The sequence below is a fragment of the Ptychodera flava genome, chromosome 16, assembly GCF_041260155.1.
Source record: "Ptychodera flava strain L36383 chromosome 16, AS_Pfla_20210202, whole genome shotgun sequence".
In the NCBI taxonomy this organism is placed as follows: Eukaryota; Metazoa; Hemichordata; class Enteropneusta; family Ptychoderidae; genus Ptychodera; species Ptychodera flava.
This window is the reverse complement of record NC_091943.1, coordinates 26,018,242-26,038,787: the sequence shown is the minus strand read 5'-3', so window position 1 is coordinate 26,038,787 and position 20,546 is coordinate 26,018,242. Positions and strand designations below refer to the sequence as shown.

The window sequence follows — 20,546 nt, the reverse complement described above, 5'->3', positions numbered from 1 at the left end:
CATATGTACCAAATATCAAAGCTATCTTACGGGTAATTTGAAGAAGAAGACTTTTAAAGATTTTTTTACAAAAAATGACAAATATTGCCTTAAAAATACAAATATGCAAATTTCACCACGATTTGAACAAATCTGACTGAAGGCACCCTAAGTAAGCCCCTTACCGAAAATTATTTCTACTGCAAATTTGCCGTAAGTTTGCTGCAAATATGCAGCAAGCATATAGCTTGCAGGAAGGAGTTGCAGAAGTTTGCAGGTAGATGTGACCCTCCTGCAAACCCTTAAGTCAGTTTGCAGCAAATTTGCGGTAAACGACAAAGTTGCTGCAAATTTGCGGCAAACCAGATTATTGCTGCAAATATGCAGCAACACATGATTGACATATTTCCCACTATTTCATTACCAGGGAGTACACACTACACACTGAGTACTGTTGCACTTCGTGACCAGTCATGTGTAAGCAACATAAATTGATCTTTCATTTATATTTTATGTTCCTTTATTTCATAACAGACAATCCACTTTTTAAATTATAATAACTGGTAATGCTAGATAATGAACAGCTTCAGTTATGCTGGTGAAAGCATTGCATGGATATAGAGTGCATCTATAGTATATACTGTAGTGACATGATGTAATAAAAGTGCCCTTTGACAATCTGGTTGGGTAAATTATGGTTGGATCGAAAACTGAATTTTAAGGGAAACAAATTTTTGAAACAGGGACTTGTCTGTCTTGCAAGTTACACCCTGTATTTTCTGCGAATGATACCAAAATGCAAACAGTTTCGAACGAAATGTGCGTTTGATGATGGTCTGTAAGGACACGTCGTAGACTTTTGTTACTGCAAATCTGTACAGTAATGTTTCCGCTACTACCTCCAAGCAGAGTAGTGGCTGTGCTCCAAGCTATTCATCCCATCAATATAGTACATGTATACGGTACGTACAATGCACTGCAGCTACAGTCTCTCCCATCGATGCCGCTGACAAAATCTCGCCTTCTGATAACATGGGTCGAGGTAAAAGGCTTTTGTCCATGTTTTCAGCGTTAGAGTTGTATTGCCGAGCACAAATTTGAGATTTAGGATTACACTCCATCCCGAGTCGCTTTACGAAAATTCAAAGCGCCGCTTCACCAACGTCCAACACGTACTGTGTATCAGCTGCGAGCAGCCGACATGTTTACACTCTCCGGTCACGGTTCATCAAGGTCAGTTCGCGCATTGATATTGATTCTTCGTGCTGAAAGAATTTTTACTCTCTTTTTAGTCTTTCTATGATAAAAATAACCATTTTCATTAAACTAATAAATTAAATGCTATATTAAGTATGAAATATAACGGATTGGTGCAGATGTAGAGTCAATTCCAGCATTTAAAAACGGGACTACATTATCAATCGCGTAATGATTTATAGATCGCACTTCCGTTATCGTCATGAGGCTTGATCGGCGCGAAGTTAGATTTTAATACCATCGGCCAGTGTCGGCTGCGTACTTGTGAGCAGGGAGTTTTCTAGTGGACAATTTCGTGATCTTTCTATGGAATCGCCAGCCAAATGATATCACATAGTTGCAAAAACGTGTATACAGTACCAGGGACAGGCGGAGTTCTAAATTTGTGAACGCGAGCGGCAGTAAAGATGCCGACTATATTTTCTGAGTACGGTATTTACACACAGCACGGTGAGACCTGCAACCGGACCGGGAATCGTCCAGCGTCTGCGAGCCGTTCAGAAATGTAAGTCAATGTACCGTTCGTCTGTACATCGATCGCTATAATTATGTTCTGTAATCGTTGTATTGCAATCTTTACCTAAAGATAAATTTTCGTTGAGTACTGATTCATACTGAATGCACTTTCGTTTCACAACAGTTACTTACAGTAAGTGCTGAGATTTTTGCAGATTGTCGCCGTCGTGTATGTAAACAACATACGGCGAGTTGTCCGTTGTCGGACATTTTAATCAGTATTAATTTAATTTCGATCATGAATATTTATGCATTTTCTGCTTCAATTTTTCAACTTGATTTTGTCTCATTTTCAAATAATTATCGATTTCTTTCATGAATTTACAATGTTTGGTCAAACGGTAAAGACTTACACTCTTCCCTGAACGATTTATATTTTTCAGAATCCATTGCTGGTACACTATAGGGACAAGAAATTCAGAGAACAGAAAGCCAAATCGCAGCCTTTGACAGTAATGTAAATGTTACATGAAACTTCTCAAGTCAAAAGAAAATCTTGACATGATCATGACACTTATGTGGCATGAAATGAACATGGCATATAAAATAAATTGTACCACAATTGAATTTAACCTTTTTTTCTCTGTCATCTTTTTGTTTATAATAACTTTATTTGCGCTGACCATTGTTTCTCGTGAAACTGGTATTTCAGAGTTAAGTTGGATAAATAATATTATATATTGGCCGACTGTGGACAGCACAAGATGTGTTTTATCCAACTAAACTCTGAAATACCAGTTTCACGAGAAACAATGGTCAGCGCAAATAAATAATTTGCTGTATGGGGTTTGCGGCAAATTTTCAGTAACATTCAAATTAATTTGCCGCAAGTTTGCTGCAAGGATTGTGCCGCAAATTTGCTGCAAAGAGTTTGCAGCAACGTTGCGGCAGGGAGTTTGCTGCATATTTGCAGCAAGTTCACAAGAAACCTAATTTGCATCTGAAAAATGAACCACCCGCATATTTGCAGCAAATAGTTTGCTGCAAATTTACTGCAAAGCTTGCGGCAAATTTGCAGTACAGTTTGCAGGAGGCCCTAAAATTTCGGTAAGGGGCTGCATATCAAATTTCAAAGTAATCGGACAAGGGGTTTCAGAGTAGAAGATTTTTTTACCAAAAACACCCAAAATGCCCCAAAAATACAAATATGCAAATTTCACCACGATTTGAACAAACTTTAGTGAGGTCACCCAAAGTGAACTGAATATAAAATTTCAAAGCAATTGGACTTGCGGTTTCAGAGCAGAAGGCAATTGTTGACGGACGACGCCGGACGCAACGGAAAATCAACCTATTTGATAAGCTCCGCGTCGCTGACAGCGGAGCTAATATATACCAAAATAAAATTGAGCTTATGTTAATACACTTGTTTTTTTTTTTCTATGTTTGTTTTTTTCCCAGGCTGGCTGGTAGGTTTTTCAAAAATCCAAGGATGGCAAACAAAGAATTTTCTTTAAATGGCCAAACCTTTTCAGTATATTTACATGTAATACAATTTTACGACATGTTTACACTTGCACATATGTAACGTCTCAGCTATTTGTACTGGTCTGCACTTTCACACGTCTTGCTTTTACACTGTAAGGCCTTGTCACTTTGTTGATGCAATGTTATAATCAAGCAAAGTGCCCTGCCGGCAGTATGGACGGACATAGAGAGAGGGGAAGCCATGAGGGTCTGGAGACTACCATTGCATTCCATTGTCATGATGTAAACTTGGTAGGTAGTGCACTGAATTCAAATTTTACTGATCACCCTATAGTAACCAAATATCGGTAGTATATTTTCAAGTAAAAATATAAAGTAAAAAATACCGTCAATGACGCTGTACCTTCTCTAATGTGTGGCCAGGTCAGGTAATTGGTTGTTGGCATGGAGTTGTTGGTAAATAGTTGATGATGTAGGGGCATGAGGTGGGATATGGACCCAAAGAACCCAAAAGATGATTAAATACATCAATCAAAAAAATTCTAAGCTACAGTATAAACTGCCTAAAGATAGTTCAATGTGGAAAAAAAGTTAAATAATTCAGAAATAAGAATTAACAGTCCAAAATAGTAATGACGCACTTCCCTACTGACCTGAGTGCATGTGAAATACACAACCTGGCATCTGTAAATTAAATGTATTCCAAGTGATCATTTTAAGTCACTTTTAACTGTTTTTAATGGATTTTCCAAAGAGTCCTGTGGAAATGATGAAAAACGCTTATCTGGTCTTGTGTTTGTAAAACCTCATGGCTGATAATTGTCATAGTATTGAAAAAAAATTGAAAGTGAAGAAATTACTGTTTTTAATAGGCATATTTTCCTTGAAATACATGACCGTGTAAAGAATATATGCTAAAAGTGTTTAAGAGTAAATTTCTTTTCAAAAAATAATTTAATCTGTGACCAAAGGATTTTTATTCTTGAGTTTACAAATTCAAACATTGCAATTTGTTCAATCATCTTGTGCAGTGCAAAATTTATAAAATGACTGAAAAATAAAAAAAATTGGCAGAATTACAGTCTTTGTGATGTAAAATTATGGGTTGACATCACGATAATTGTTAATCTGTTCGAAGTACTACTATACTATAATTTAAAAAAGAAAAGGTCATGCAGAAACGGTAACATATATTGTCAGCAATGTAGTGTTAATTTTGACTTTACATCAAAATATGCCATTGCTGGATTCCAAATACATAGGGCGAAATATTAAAATCAGCCATGTTCAGCAACATCCACACAACAGCATTGATCCTTTTCTAATTTGATTGATTTGCTTATGTTATCCTTGTATGACAGTCAGTACAATATGGAACTTGAACACAACACAGTGAATAAGTATGCTGTAAATGAAATGGTGTGGCTGCATCCACATGCAACAATAGGAGTGCCTTTGTCTCTCACCCCTCATTTCCAACCTGTCCCATCCCTGAAAAAATAGTTTGGTCTTATATTTATAACGTTAATAATTTCTGTATTTGTTAAAATGTGCGCATCTCAAAAACTTTTGATCATAAACATTTTCATTGTTTTTTATAGCTGACCTGTTTATTTTGAATATTTGCGCATTTTTCCTCAGTATTTGACATTTTCAGAATACCTTATTCAATTTGTCATTTTCTAAAAGTTAAAATGCTCCTTTTTGTGGTCAAGCTTTCCACAAGTATCAAATGTGGTACTTCATATAGGAAGGTCTGCCTCTAGAGGGCGGGCATCATGAACAGTGTTTGTTAGTTATTTCCTCCACATAAACTTCTGATTGTACTGTAAACATTGAACATGGCCGACGTCTGATTTTCCTGTCTAAAACTTTCACTCATTTTCTTTCATATGACTCTGAAACTCCAGGAAACGATTGGGAAGAAAGAGCTATCTTGAAATATTGAGGTACTCGCCGATATTTTGCAAAATGAAATGAGAAAAAATGCAAGGAAAATGCCGACAGGCTTATACAATGACCGTTTTCAGACTCAGAGGCATATGATCATCTGCAGATTATGCAACAGGCCCATATCACGTGAGGCCATGAGGGGATATCCACGCAACTCAGTACCAAATACTAGCGCACACAGAGTGAGCAAACACAAAGTGAGTACCCCTAACGTCAGCTCAGTAGTCTGTAATAGATCGTAGTCAACTAAGAACCTTGGAGAAAGGCTTAACACTGTGGCTATGCAACTAAGTCCCTTTTGATTTTGTCACAGCTCAAAATCGTTCTCCTACACCTCAACCTGAACCATGAACACCCCCACCAGTTTATGATATGACCCATCACAATGGCATGACATCGACGGATCTTGACAGCCGGAAGAATTGACAGACGGAAGTAGAAGTTGACACCAACATACTGGTTTTCAACTCTAATACCTTCTCTGTCTATAAATAGACACGAGAAGGTAAAAATAATCCTGGCCTTGTCCACCTTAAAGAAAATTATCTGTTAAATCTTTTTGTTTCAAAAAAAGTACATAGGTCAAGTGAAACAACACATTATGTTGAGCGAAATTAAAGTGTGGTGTGCCTTCAATGACTCACACTTTCTATGTTTGATAGATTCACAGTCCCTACCGTGATAGATTAAAACATCTGTGGGTGTGTTTATTTTATCCATGCACAACAGAGTCCACATTCACTTTCAGATAGTCAATTGATAGGTTCCTCTTTGCCAAAATCAAGTGTTTCTTTCAGTTTTGTTGTCAGTTCCTGTTTCTTCAGAAGAACTGGTTACTCTGTGCATGAGTGTCAGCAGTTGGGGAATCCCTGAAAGTTCTAGCATGCATTCTGTACTCCATTTGGCTATATAAAAGTTTTGCGGGCTTTGTTGATGCTGTCAGTTCCATGTACATGTCGTAAATTAATAGTTATATTCATAAGCTCTTCCTTACTTGAATGGGCACAACATCTTCACCTATTGCTTCAAATGTTGATGGACGGTTACGGATGTCTTGGAATGTGAAAATAGGTAGTGTCCAGACTTTGTCACTTCACTCCATGCTGGAAAGTGCTTCACTCCTCATTACTAGCAGTGCACTTTACAATGATTATTATCCATGAGCAACAAGGCCTTGAAGGTGACACTTGCGCTTGTACCATTTATGTTTATAGATTATACATGCCAGTTTAATGTTGGTATTAAGGTAGAATGCACCTCGGGGGCAGATATTCAGACTCTAAAACTTTTACAATTCTTTTCTGATCTACCACTTGTGGGGCTCATTTTGAAGCTCTTGGAGAAAGAAAAACTTTGACTGGTTTAGTTTTACTAAATTCGAAAATTTTATTTTTTCTCTATAGAGTTAACACAGGGATGGCGGCCATTTTGAATTTCAAATATCGGTAAATCTTGGCTAATTTGTTTCTCTACTACTAAAATTTGCACAGTGACCCCTGATTTTTATTCTTAATTTTGAAAAAAAACGGTTGAAAGATTAAATGAGTAAAGTTTGAGCAAAAGTTTAAGTCTTTCACTTTCGAGGTGCATATCACCTTAAGGTAGAACGCACCTTGGGGACAGACATTTGGACTCTCAAACTTTACAATTCTCCTCTGATATACCACATGAGGGGGTTCATTTTAAAGCTCTTGATGAAAGAAAACTTTCACCTGCTTAGTTTTTCAAAATTCAAAATTTTCATTTTTCTCCATAGAGTTAACACAGGGATGGCAGCCATGTGAATTTCTAATATCGGTAAATCTTGGGTAATTTGTTTCTCTAGTACCAAAATTTGCACGGTGACCCCTTATTTTCATTCTTGATTTTGAAAGAGAATGATTGAAAGATCCTTGAGGAAAGTTGGAGCAAAAGTTTCAGTCTTCCACTGTTGAGGCGCATATCTCCTTAAACGTCAACACGGTAGCACTGGCCAACTCAGAGTATTATGCAGTATTTTAAAAGTATTATCAGAACAGGTATTGTAGCAACAGGAGATGAAACACGGCAGCAATTTTAATATTCCGTACCTGCAAATCTCTTGCAATGATGTCTTCACCACAAAACTCACACTGAATCACTCTCATAATGCAGTATTCAGCCAAGTGTGTGTTAACATCTTGCCGAGCTATCTCTTCTTCACAGCCAACCCTTGGACACTCTACCAATTCATATGGACATGATGGTATGTGGACCTGTAAGTACATGTAGATTCAGTCAATACATAAACTAGGATATCAAGACATTCAGGTACTCAAATTTTTGCAATTCTTTTCAGTTCTGTTGCTTGTGTGGGCCCATTATGAAGCTCTTGGAGTAATAGATATTTTTGCTGTCTTGTTATAGTGATTATCAAAGACGACTCTTTCCCCTTAGAATTAACATGTGGATGGCAGCCATTTTGAATTTCAAACGTCAGTAAATGCTAGGTAAATTCATTTCTTTAGTACCAAAATTTGCCCAATGAACCCTGATTTTCAGTCTTCATTTTAAACATGAATGGTTGAAAAGTTTAAATGAGGAAATGTTTAGGTCTTTCACTTTTTAGGCATGTGTTACCTTGAAGAATGACTTTAGCAAGGTTTGAAAGTATAAATACCAAAATGTGTGTTGTCATGACCTGGCATATTTCAGCCTCTTACATAACAAGTCATCGTTGATGACACAGTCCCCACTTGTTAATGGGTACTTTGATTACAAGTCCTCAGAGAGGATAGAGTCCTCTTCATTAGGTCTGTGATAAAAATACTTTCGAACAAGTCATCGTTGATGACACAGTCCCCGCTTGTCCATTTTGTTATAATCTTTGGTGTCTAGGTAGCTCTGGTCTAGGTAGCTGTGGAATGACATTGATGCAACGGGTGTATCAGGCCTGTAACTTGCATAATAAAGTAATCTGAGAAACGTTCAATAAATGACTCATCTCTGCCGGTAATGACCACTGAAGGAACTTTTGATTACATCACACATAACATGCCTTCACTGCCTCTAGTGTCATGACGGCACATACTATACACATGGTTTGGTGGAATTTTAGAAATGGTATGGGATCGGGTATGTTGTTGTAATCAGCCATTTCGGATCATATAATGAAACAAATTAATGTGCACAAGAATGCAGCCATAATATTTTATCTTCATATCACGTTTGAACAAAATCAGTCCGTCGAGGGACAGTGACCTATGTTATGTTTCAAAGACATAAAAAATCACACCAAAATTGAAATTAAATGGCTGTCTATTGACCATATGGATCATAGCACAAATTAGTAGACATGGATATGTATGCCATAGTATTTTATCTTTGTACCAAATCTCAACAAGATTGGTTAAGGAATATTTGCATATGATTAAGCCTCAAAGACATGAAAAAATCCAAAAATGACCATCTGGCAGCAATATCGGAAAAAAAATGACAATCTGGCAGCCATATTGGAACATGTCACGAAGTAAATTGACATGTATATGTATGCCATAGTGCTTGATCTTTGTGCCAAGTTTGGACAAAATTGGTGTAACGACCTTTGAATTCAGCTTCAAAACATGCAAAATTCCAACAAAATGGCAGTTCTGCAGCCATATTGGATCCCATCGCAAGGTTAATTGATACATGCATATGTATGCCATAGTGCTTTGCCTTTGTGCCAAGTTTGAACAAAATCGGTTCAAGGATGTTTGAGTTATGGTCAAAGACATGAAAAATCGCAACAAAATGGCCGCCTCATGCCCATATTGGATCATATTGCAATATAATTCGACAAGCATATGTAGGCCATAGTGTTATGCCTTTGTGCCAAGATTGAAACACAATCGGCTCAAGGATGTTTGAGTTATGGTTCAAAGACACAAAAAATCGCAAACAAAATGGCCGCCTCACGGCCATATTGGATTGATCGCGAAATAATTTGGCATGCATATGTAGGCTATAGTGTTATGCCTTTGTGCCAAGTTTGAACAGAATCTGTTCAAGGATGTCTGAGTTATGGTCCAAAGACATGAAAAATCGCAACAAAATGGCCACCTCGCGCCCCTATTGGATCGTATCGCGAAATAATTTGACATGGATATGAAAGCCATAATGTTATGCCTTTGTGCCAAGTTTGAACAAAATCGGCTCAAGGATGTCTGAGTTATGGTCTGAAGACATGAAAAATCGCAACAAAATGGCCGCCTCGCGGCCATATTGAATCGTATCGCAAAATAAATCGATGTGCATCTGTAGGTCATAGTGCTATGCCTTTGTGCCAAGTTTGAACAAAATTGGTTCAGCAGTGTCTGAGAAACTGTTGATGACGGACGGACAGACGGACGCACGCACGCACAGACGGGACCCAATCTATAAGTCCCCGCCGGACTTCGTCCGCGGGGACTAATAAATTCGCTTGATACATGTCTGAGTTATGGTTCAGGACATGAAAAAATCGTAAAAAATGACCACATGGTGGCCATATTGGATCGTATCACAAAACAAATCAATGTGAATATGTATGATATAGGTCAATGTCCTTGTACCAACTTTGAATAAAATCGGTTGAGATATGCCTGAGTTATGGCTTTGTACATGAAAAAAACGTAATTAAATGGCCGCCTGGCGGCCATATTGGATTGTATACAAAACAAATTGACATGCATATCTATGACATTGGTCAATGTCCTTGTACCAACTTTGAATAAAATCGGTTGAAACAAGCCTGAGTTATGGCTCTGTACATAAAAAAATCATAACAAAATGGTCGCACAGCAGCCATATTTGATAGTATCACAAAACAAAACAATGTGAATATGTATGACATAGTCAATGTCCTTGTACAAACTTTGAATAAAATCGGTTGAGATATGCCTGAGTTATGGCTTTTACATGAAAAAATCATAACAAAATGGCAGCACATCAGTCATATTGGATCGTATCACATAACAAATTAATATGCATATGTATGACATTGGTCAATCTCCTTGTACCAACTTTGAATAAATTCGCTCGATACATGTCTGAGTTATGGTTTTGTACATGAAAAAAATCGTAATAAAATGGCCACTGGGTGGCCATATTGGATTGTATCACAAACAGATCAAGGTGTATATCTTTGACATAGGTCAATGTCCTTGTACCAACTTTGAATAAATTCGCTTGATACATGTCTGAGTTATGGCTCTGTACATGAAAAAATTGTAACAAAATGGCCGCATGGCAGCCATATTGGATCGTATCACAAAACAAATTGACGTACATATCTATGACATTGGTCAATGTCCTTGTACCAACTTTGAATAAAATCGGTTGAAACATGCCTGAGTTATGGCTCTGTACATGAAAAAATCGTAATAAAATGGCTGCCTGGCGGCCATATTGGATTGTATCACAAAACAAATCGACGTGCATATGTATGACATAGGTCATTGTCCTTGTACCAAGTTTGAATAAAATCGGTTGAAACATGCCTGAGTTATGGCTCTGTACATGAAAAAATTGTAACAAAATGGCCGCACAGCTGCCATATTGGATTGTATCACAAAACAAATCGACGTGCATATGTATGACATTGCTCAATGTCCCAAGTTTGAATAAAATCGGTTGAAACATGTCTGAGTTATGGCTCTGTAAATGAAAAAAATCGTAATAAAATGGCTACCTGGCAGCCATATTGGATCGTATCACAAAACAAATCAACGTGCATCTGTATGACATATAAAGTAATCCTTGTACCAAGTTTGAATGAAATCGCTCCAGGCATCTCTGAGATATCTGCGTGAATGGACGGACGGACGCACGCACGCACGCACGGACATGACCAAACCTATAAGTCCCCCTGGATGGTGTCCATGGGGACTAAAAAGACAGCTGCAATCTTTTTGTTCAACACCAGCATAGCTTTGTAACTGCTGTGGCTGCTAATTTATGGCCCGGTGTAAACCCTTTTGAACTACAGTCCTATTGGCTTCACACAATCACAACTTTACTTGTTAAAAACTTTGGGGTGAATACAGAAACCAGAAGCATAGTTTGGATGATGGAAAAGATTGCAGTATATACATGTCCAGTCTTCCGTCATTATGAAGCAGTCACAACACAGTTCAGTAACAGACCCCTCGACTTCGTCATGAAAACATTCACACACAATGTTTGCTTTCATGGAAGGATTGAAAGGGGTATTTATTTCTCTGACATTGAATACTTGTATTGGTCTCAGCAGTTATGTATGAATTGCAAGAAAAGGCACCGTTGATTCACCAGGCTGCACCATTGGAGAAACTTTTCTATTAGGCCCTTCTGTGTTCAAGTACAAGCTTCCTGTGCTTTGTGTAATTCAAACCACCCCTACGTTTAGGAACAGGTACGTACAATAGATTAGGTTGTTGAGAATGCTAGTAACATACCGGTACATGTAGAGTGTCATATATTTTTTTGTAACTGGACCTACCGTATTTTAATTTTTTCAACTCTTAACATTTTTTCCCTTCAAATGCGCAAATCTGGCAAAAATATGACATATGCAAAATTTAAGACATATCTGAAGGTCATCAATCTTAAAATTATCATATATAACAAATTCTAGGCGGCATGCCAACTTATATACATGAAACATTTTTTGGCACACTCAAAGACTGTGTGTGTACCCATGTTGCTGTCAACTTTGACGAATTATATTATTGATTAATTAATTTAATATTTGTGATGAACTCAGGAACCCATTCTATGCTTTAATACTGTGTGTATTATTCAGATTTGTATACATTTGTAAAATGTATTACCTCATACTGTTGGAAAGGTCCGAGCCATTTGCAGACGAGGTTAATGCACTTAGTCTTCAAATCTTTCATTTCCCTCTTAATTGCTCTATCAGGATAGATCTGGAAACGAGAAGTCAAAAAACGGAACATGATTAACAACACTAGTAGAGTATCTGGAGATAAGAAATGTCATGCAAACATGTGAAAGATTATGGACATGGACATGAACAGGTATGCAATTCTTCGCCTAATGTGTCTTTACATGTACCATATATAATACTGATATACAAAATCTGTCAATTTCAAAACTGGGATAGTAAAATTTCTGAATATTTCAGAAACAAAGAGACATAAATGTTAGAATAAAATAGTATCTGGAGTGTACATGTACCGTCCATGAGACAACATTTGTTTTTTCACTTCAAGCATTTGTGGCATGAAAATTTCCAAAATCTGTTTTTAGTGGACTGTTCAAATCAAATAATGAAGTCTTAATGCTACGTTGTGTCCTTCGTCAATATTTTGAAGTCATTTTCCTCAGTGACTAAGCACTGACTAAAACTAGACTGAAATTTGGAATGTGTTGTCATTACATATATGACACAGTACCTTTTTTGTGTGTTTGTCAGTGCAGCTTAAGACATCATTTGACAATCAAATTGAAGTATTTAGGAACATTCTGGCAACGTAATTGTTTCCCTGGATTCTAATTTGTGTGATTTTCCTGTGACAATTGTTTTCATACTTGCTTGGATATAGAGGTACATGTACCTGTAGCAAACAATACTTGAAAGATGTCACTTGAACAATGAAGGACTTACGGTATCAAGCGTTAGTAGACTATCTTCAGATGGGTCATCCGCCATGCATTCAGGACAGTCATATTGGTTACCACCGCTACAGAATATAAGCAAATGTAGGATATTTAATAAAGTGTCAAACACCAATGTATTTTCTAAAGCATTATGTTAAGAGTGTTTATCTCTCTGATCCCTCACAACATACATGTAACTGTCACTTTAAGATGTTGGAGCAAGAAACATCTTTGCTGTCTTAATTTTCTGAAAAATGAAAAAGTCAATTTTTCCTCACAGTGTGAGCACAGGGATGGCCACCATATTGAATTTCAAAAGTCAGTAAGTTTGGGTAATTTCTTTCTCCAGTACAAAATTTTGATAGTAACCCAGATTTTATTCTTGATTATGAAAGGGAGTGATTTAGATTTTCCTCACAAAATGTCTGAGCAAAGGTGTAAGTCCTTCATAATTTCATGGTGTACATGACTACCTTAATACCAGGTTTGAAATAGTGTAAATATCAGCGATTGAGTGTGCCGTCTAAACCAATATGATGCGCCATGATGCAAACAAATTGCCTGTGACACAAGCAAATTTTTTCGTTTATAGGGCTGACACCAAGAATCTTCCACAAGCTGCTGATTGCTGCAAAGTTTTCAGAAAGACACGTTTATTAGAGGGCACACTGGTATTGTACGCCACCCATACTAGAATGTTAAATGATTTTTGTATGTATCTGTACAATGGGGAGAAGTCACATATCAAAAGCACTGTTGCATGCCTTGTCAGTAGCAGAGGCAAGAAATGTAGCAATACATCTATCAGCTATGATGAGAAAGTTTTGTATTCCCTACATGAGGACTGTACCGATCATTAAAACACATGCATGACAAACAACTTAAAAATTCAGCACACCAATCACAGCGCGCGTCACACATGTCACAAACACAGACGAGGCCAACTGCCGAATGTGTAACTGCAACAGTAGGTCCCAGCACGGTTACTACTACTAGTTGGCTCATAAATCCATACCTGATACTTCATCTGCTTCAAAAATGTTCATATCTTGTGATTTTTGATGAAAGACTTCTCGCCACAACATAAGCATGAGCAACATTCCAGTCACCTGCATGGGTAAGCAGTGCTGACGTGCCAAAAGTTCAATGTGGGCTGACTGGAATATTGTTCACTGGAATATTGACTCTTATCATGTTTTGAGGATGTGTATTTCGAACTCGGCCGAAAAATCACATGAAAGGATCATTTTTGAAGTAAATGAAGTATCGGGTATGAATTTTCAGAATGAAAGGGAAAAGATCAACTGTTACATGATTAATGAACTTGCTCATTTTAACAGTGAAATCGAACGTGGAAGATGACATGGCATCGTCCACATAGCTATTTGGGAGTTTGACATGCATATGGTATACACAAGTCTAAGCATTGGCGTAGAGCAGTCAACAAGTAACTACATGTAAGAGATTGATGAACTCATGTGTGTTGCTGACGAGGAAACATGACGTAATTTAGCAACTTATTCCTGCATAATGTTAGCGAGTAGGGATACCACTATGCAATGTGAGACTGCATTGTTTCAATCTGATGTTGGGATTGGTACCGTAATGCAAAGTGATTGGTTCTGTCTGTTACTTTTCCGCTACGTGACTGGATGCTGTATGTTGTGGGTTCGAACCCCGATTGAAGACACCGTATTTTCTACCCTGGGTTGATAGCTCTGCTGGTGGACAGAATTGTCCCCGAGGCTATCTTTCGCCCAGTTTAAGCTATGTATGTATACATTGCTTCGATAAAGTTTGTGTGCCATGTGTTGTAATTGAGTGTATGAGAGCGAGTGCTTCATGAACTTTACAACGTGTGGAGAAGTCGCAGTCAGAAAAATGTAACAACTTAGCCCAGTTATTGAACAATTCATTTTAGAGTGTGGATTTGGCTGAGTGGTTCTGTCTGTTACTTCTCCGCTAGGTGACAGGGTGCCTTATCTTGTGGGTTGAAGAAACCGTATTTAGCTCCCAAAGATTTACCACTTCCAGTCGTACGTGATGTCATTGCCATTTAAAAGTCAGGTTACTACTTTATTTTGACTATCAGTCAAACTCTCGCATGTAAAACATAAGACGCTCGTGATGTGTCATCGAGGTCACTCATGGACTTAGCATAGCCATCGGAGATGAAGTACATGTACATGTACTGAGTGATTACGTGATAGGCTATTTACAGGTCACATACAAATGTTGGTGCCGTGGCACTTTTAATCAAACGATCTAACCACTCGTTCAGCCAAGGTCTGATTTCAGGAAGCATCCAGCTGCCTGGACAGGAGACCTTGGCAAGCAAAGATGGCGCTATACATGTATGTGCCATGTGCTTCAGTGCTTGAAATATGGCCAAGGGGTCCCTCCTGAAGCTCCTATTCAAAGAACATGTACATGTACACATGATCTATTCAAAAAGAGGCCTTATTACCATAACATAAACTTTCATGTCAAGCAAACTTAATTTACAGAGGCTATAAAATAAAGGGAAAAAATCTTTCAAACATGTTCATTCAAGTTTGTATGATTTAAAACTCTTGTTACTCTATAGCCTTTGGGTAAATGCATTCCTGACATAACATTTGGCTCCCTCATAAAAGTGCCAAAATTTTTGTCGGCAGTAAAACTTATTTATAAATTAACTAACTAAAGATAACCTCCTTTGGTACTCTCCTCCAAATCCTTGTTTGTCAGCTGGCTATCTTTACAGTGCAACAAATACTCTATTCAAACATTTCTGACACAACATGCACATGGACAGTTTCAGAATATTTCACCCATTTACGCATCACCTCCTTAAAATTTTCCAATGGTTGCATGCTCGTCTTGTCAATTTGACCAACAAATATCAAATATCCATCAGAAATGTGTAATTCAATATTTTTGGTTTACTTGAATAACTGCAAACATTTGCTTATCTGGAAATGAGGGTGGGTGTTGACCAGCGATAAAAAAGGTACATGTACACTAGGTAATGAAAGGAAGTGATAAAAAGTTCTAAGCTTCGTACACATGATGCATGGTTTCAATATCTTGTAAAATCAACCACCCACAGTACTTGCAGATATCCTATGATTCGTTATTTGTAAGCTCAGTGAAGTCTGAAATGATTGCCACGAGTAGAAAAATGTTAAGACTAGCGTGATAAATTTTGAAAACCTACTTTTAATTTACACCATTTTTCGTAATTCCCTTTTTAAAACGATTTTAAAAACTGTTTGATTGAGAGAGGAGATAACATTTTATGAAATTTTCAAACCACCGGGTCTTCAGCCATACAGAAAGCGTTAGGAAAATAGGAAGACGTAGCACCTGTTTTGTAAAACAAAACGATGCTGGGAAATGTGAAAAAACTTACGTGCTAGATTCTCTAGGAGAATGATCACTGCAGTTGGTCATATAACTTCTTCTCTACTAGTAAGTATGGCATTCAAAATATGAGCAGAACATGACTTTTGTGGTTATTTGGCAGTTATTTACTTTTACTGCAATATCTAAATGTATTTTAAAGCCTCAATAGCTGCGAATGTGTAATAAAGCGATCTCAAAATATCCCGTTTTCAGAGAGTTTTCTTTGTATAAGACCCATTAAAGACTGAAAAAGTGTATAACACTGTCATAAGTGTTGAAAGTGGCATGTAAATTCAAACGTTTTAATATCATTTTAGATTTCCCGACGTTTTAAAAAACAAACAACATTACAGAGAAAATAAAGATGTTGGCCATCATGTATTGTGCATTCAAGTAAATGGCACCATGCTTGTTTCGTGTATGGTCACGATGTGTATGTGCAATAAATACTGCACTTTTGTACTTTTCCTTGGGGGCGCCATTTTATGACTGCGGCACCCGTTTATTATTAACCTCTTAAAACGCTTAGGCATGGTCCAAATCAGCGAGCAGTGATACTTCTATACGTGTCCTTCAGTTAGCACATTTACACGAACCAACTTTGGTTTGAAAATAAAATCATGAAAATAATGCATAAAGTTCGCAGCTATTGGGGCTTTAACCCCTTGACTACCTAAGGCGCCGGATATTTCCGGCGCCATATTGAATTACCATATACCTTGAGTGCCGGAAATATCCGGCACAGTTCAATAGCCGTATTTGCTTCCTTTTTGTTGCTAAAAATCCCGTAATTTCGGCGCCGGCACACAGTGCAACTAAGATTGATGTATTCCGATCTGGCCTGAATGTGATTACGCCCCCGTACGTCCAAGTATGGCCAAAATCCGGAAGCAAATGTCGTGACCCATGACCTCGACCCTGAAAGGTCAGGCTGATCACTGAAGCGTCGCGCTGATTGTTTACAGTTTTCAGAAGTACGGACGATCGCGAAGATGTTTATGGTTTTTTTTTTAATGAAATGAAATGTTTATTTATTGAAAACAAATGATTTATATGTAAATATGTTCTATTAACAGCAATATTCGTGAATGAAACTAGAGGAAATACAATTGTTTACTATAAGCCAGTGAAATTTTATAGCAGCGATATTATCAATATGACTGGTCACATGACTTGTTAATGTTTGGTCATGTGATATGTTGTTCCCTATAATGTATTTTTAAATATTGTGAATTATTTTTTGATAAATCATAACCATTTTAGATGCATGTTTCTGCAAGGAAGACATAAAGCAGGTGTTTACAAATATAAAATGTGTTGATTTTCAAATACAGAATCATGTCAGATGCTGATGTTTATGGTTCATTTACTCTGCCTTTTGTGAGAAAAATCTTAAATAGGTACATCTATAAATAAAGTAAAGGTTAGTTATTATTACATATATGTAAAGACAATGCCATGAAAATTGCAACTGCATTCAAATTTGCATCATTTTATGGATTCAAAACACGTCCTGATGCTTCAAATATTCATATTCTTTGCCAACTCTGGTCACATGACGTGTCATGTGATCAGTCATGTGACCTGGAAATACAAAATTTATGTATGAAAAAGTGGGAAATTTCATGCTGATTCAGAAAATATATGGTTTATTGGTACTTACTTAATTTTTACTCTAAGCAGTGTTCATGCAATGACCACACCCAAGATTTTATCAATATTTACATAAGGGGCCTGGTATATAGGAATACATTGGCCTTGGTAGTCAAGGGGTTAATGGTCTATTAAATATTTAGATTTTTTACATTCTTGCTAATATAACAGTAGCACGAAAAAAGTTATTTGACTGGCAACCATAAAGGGACAAATCAAGGAGGATTGTTGGTAATTTCTGGTACTGTGCCCTCCAGTGCGTGACATGGTACACTGTTTTTATTTAAGGTCATAAATAACCCCCCTAACATGTGGCGCAATTTATTTCAGGTCACTCACACAAACAACCTGCAAGTCCTCCTTAAAACAAATTCACTTGATTCAGGTACATGTTCATCCTGGCAAGTAAACCATCATAGACAGGGAACTTTCACCACAGTATTTGGTTTCGCTTTGTACACTGTTCAGGTAGGATACTCTGTAACAGCAACACTTGTACAACGCCACCTACAGTTCAGTTTAGTAAATTTTAGTGCAAAACAAAATGGCGGATGTTATAATATGGGAGCTCGCCAAGGGCAATTCTGGGATTCTTTAGACACATTGACTATTCTTATACCGTATTGGTATTAGAATAGCAATGGTCAAATCATATGTGTATTCTTGTCAATGTACATCCGGTGAGTGGTTAAACTAAACTTATCAAGTGGGTGTAAATATATAGTTAAGATTTATTAACTTTGCATGTGAGTATAGATATATATGTGTGTACCTTATCGTACCATGGACAGTAGAGGGGGACTTACCATCTATGACCGTATCTGTACATATTGAACTGTCTACAGTATGACTTAATGAAATGATTTACATGCTGCTTGATAAAGAGCTTATTGAAGTGTCAGATGGCAATAAGCAAAAAAATCTCTACATCTAAATGAACATTGGAACTTGTTGTTTCAAGTTGCAAATGTCCTACCAGCATTTGAGTTATTGCGGCAGATCATGTCATATAGTATACCGGTAAAGTCCAAGGTACATGACTATTCTCATTGTAAACGCCCAATTATCTCCGGATATGATGCATACCCAAACTGCCCTCTTAACACAGATCCATAATTGATAAGTTCTGGCTTCAAGCACTTGTATAAACATGTACAGCTGGTTTCACTTTACCTCCCCATTTGTATGTCTTGTGTTACACATTGTATGCACAGAATGTGCAATGTTTTTACCGTACACAAACAACCAAGTCTTGTATACCCGGTACTAGGTTCAGACTGGGAAAAATTGGAAACATTTCTATGACACTATTTGTGATTTGCAAACACAGGGGATTAATAGTTTTGAGTCCACTTGTGTCCAGAAATACAAAATTGAGACTATGTTTTGGATTTTGTAGCTGGCTTAATGCACCCTCTCGAGTTCAAAAGGTGTATATGGCCAAGCATACAACAATGTAACAAGATGGCGGACATGAACGATGTTGCATGGTCACTCCACCTGTGGCTGTCAACAACTTTTTTGTACTTCAGTTTCAGCGCCTATCTTGCAGTCACTTTTGTAGAGCCTTTTCAGCAATTTTTTTGTAAACACGGCTGTCTCTACAGGTTCTATTCAGCATTCTTTGCATACTTTCATCCACCCAGACTGAGACAAGTAAACTGATCTCATCGTCAGACCAATTACTGCCACAAGATGTAGTGCTCTGTTTGGCAGCCATGACGAAAGGAAATCAAATGTTGGTTGTTCTTTATGTTGCACATACCTTTTGCATGAGGGTGTTTAAGACACCTCTGAAGTGGCTCAGTCCGTTCATACAGCAAGTTGTGGATAGAGTTAATCCCTACACCAGCGCAGGTAAGGCCAGCTAAACCGTCTCAAATTTGAAACTTTTCAGAACCACTTGAGAGCGTCCACACAGAACTTTTTATGCCAGTATTGGACTTAAGCTTTTTTAGAAGTACTTTAATGGCCTGTGTGTGAACGGCACATTTAATTTGATGTTTTTTGGTAAAATTACACTAGACTAATTACAGTGGGTGGGTGTACTCCTTTCTCGAGTACCTGGTAGACTATTGATGTTATAAGCAGTGATTAAAATTACACCAGAACAGCATTCAGCGTTCTTTTGATTAGTGGGGCATCTTACCTTGTAAAGTTCATACATGTACCTGTTCTCTAAGGCAGTGTTAAAACTGTTAAAAGTTCACATTTATCTTCTTTTGCATTTACTATATTTCTTGTTCATTGTTTTGCAAGTAAAAAAGATCACTGTAATATGTACTGGTGGTCGAGGTATGTAAAGGTGCCGGAAATCGACAAGTGCGGGGCCAAAGTGAGGGCCAGCACAATCAAAGTGCGAGCGGACGTGAGGGCTTGAAGTGAGGGCTCTCACAATCGAAGTGCGAGCGAATGTGAGGGCTTGAAGTGAGGGGCGCCTTGAACCGATCAAATTCAGGCTCAGGCATACGAAAAATGAGAGTCAAAGACAAAGTCGTTTTCAACGTTGAATGAAAACTTACTATCTCCAGTACACAGTCGCGGCGCGGCACAGCTCTGTGAACAGTTGAACGGCTTGAACGTAGAATGAGTACACAATGACCTGCATGTACACAGATCATGACCCATTACATCACTTCCGTCTTTTTCGTTAACCTTTTCGTATTTTTTAGTCGTCATTGCATTTCAAATATCACAGATATCCTTTTTATTATTAACACATGCAACTCAAGCGAGCGATACTTCTTCTGGTACCATTGTACGACTATAGCACGACTGATAAATGTGACTTC

General features: G+C 37.6%; 2 protein-coding genes and 1 long non-coding RNA gene across 5 annotated transcripts in view; 2 read left to right on the top strand and 1 right to left on the bottom strand.

Annotated features, from left to right (window-relative positions):
• Positions 1 to 20,546, bottom strand: part of LOC139114422 (TNF receptor-associated factor 2-like) — an 82,673-nt gene that overhangs the window by 8,727 nt on the left and 53,400 nt on the right. For all 3 annotated transcript variants that reach the window (XR_011547868.1, XM_070676146.1, XM_070676148.1), the window contains exons 3-5: positions 12,722 to 12,797; positions 11,922 to 12,020; positions 7,203 to 7,367 (exon numbers count right to left, since the gene is read on the bottom strand). Coding sequence is in view for 2 of the 3 variants with exons in the window: in XM_070676146.1 (XP_070532247.1) it covers positions 7,203 to 7,367; positions 11,922 to 12,020; positions 12,722 to 12,797 (340 nt within the window). In the remaining variant the exon portion in view is untranslated. The remainder of the gene's footprint in view (positions 1 to 7,202; positions 7,368 to 11,921; positions 12,021 to 12,721; positions 12,798 to 20,546) is intronic.
• The window catches only part of LOC139114423 (uncharacterized), a 103,723-nt gene that overhangs the window by 74,942 nt on the left and 8,235 nt on the right, over positions 1 to 20,546 (top strand). The gene's annotated exons all lie outside the window — the stretch shown is intronic.
• On the top strand, positions 474 to 2,324 carry LOC139114419 (uncharacterized). Its single transcript, XR_011547866.1, has 2 exons — positions 474 to 1,741; positions 2,136 to 2,324. It is a non-coding gene; the product is annotated as an uncharacterized lncRNA (long non-coding RNA).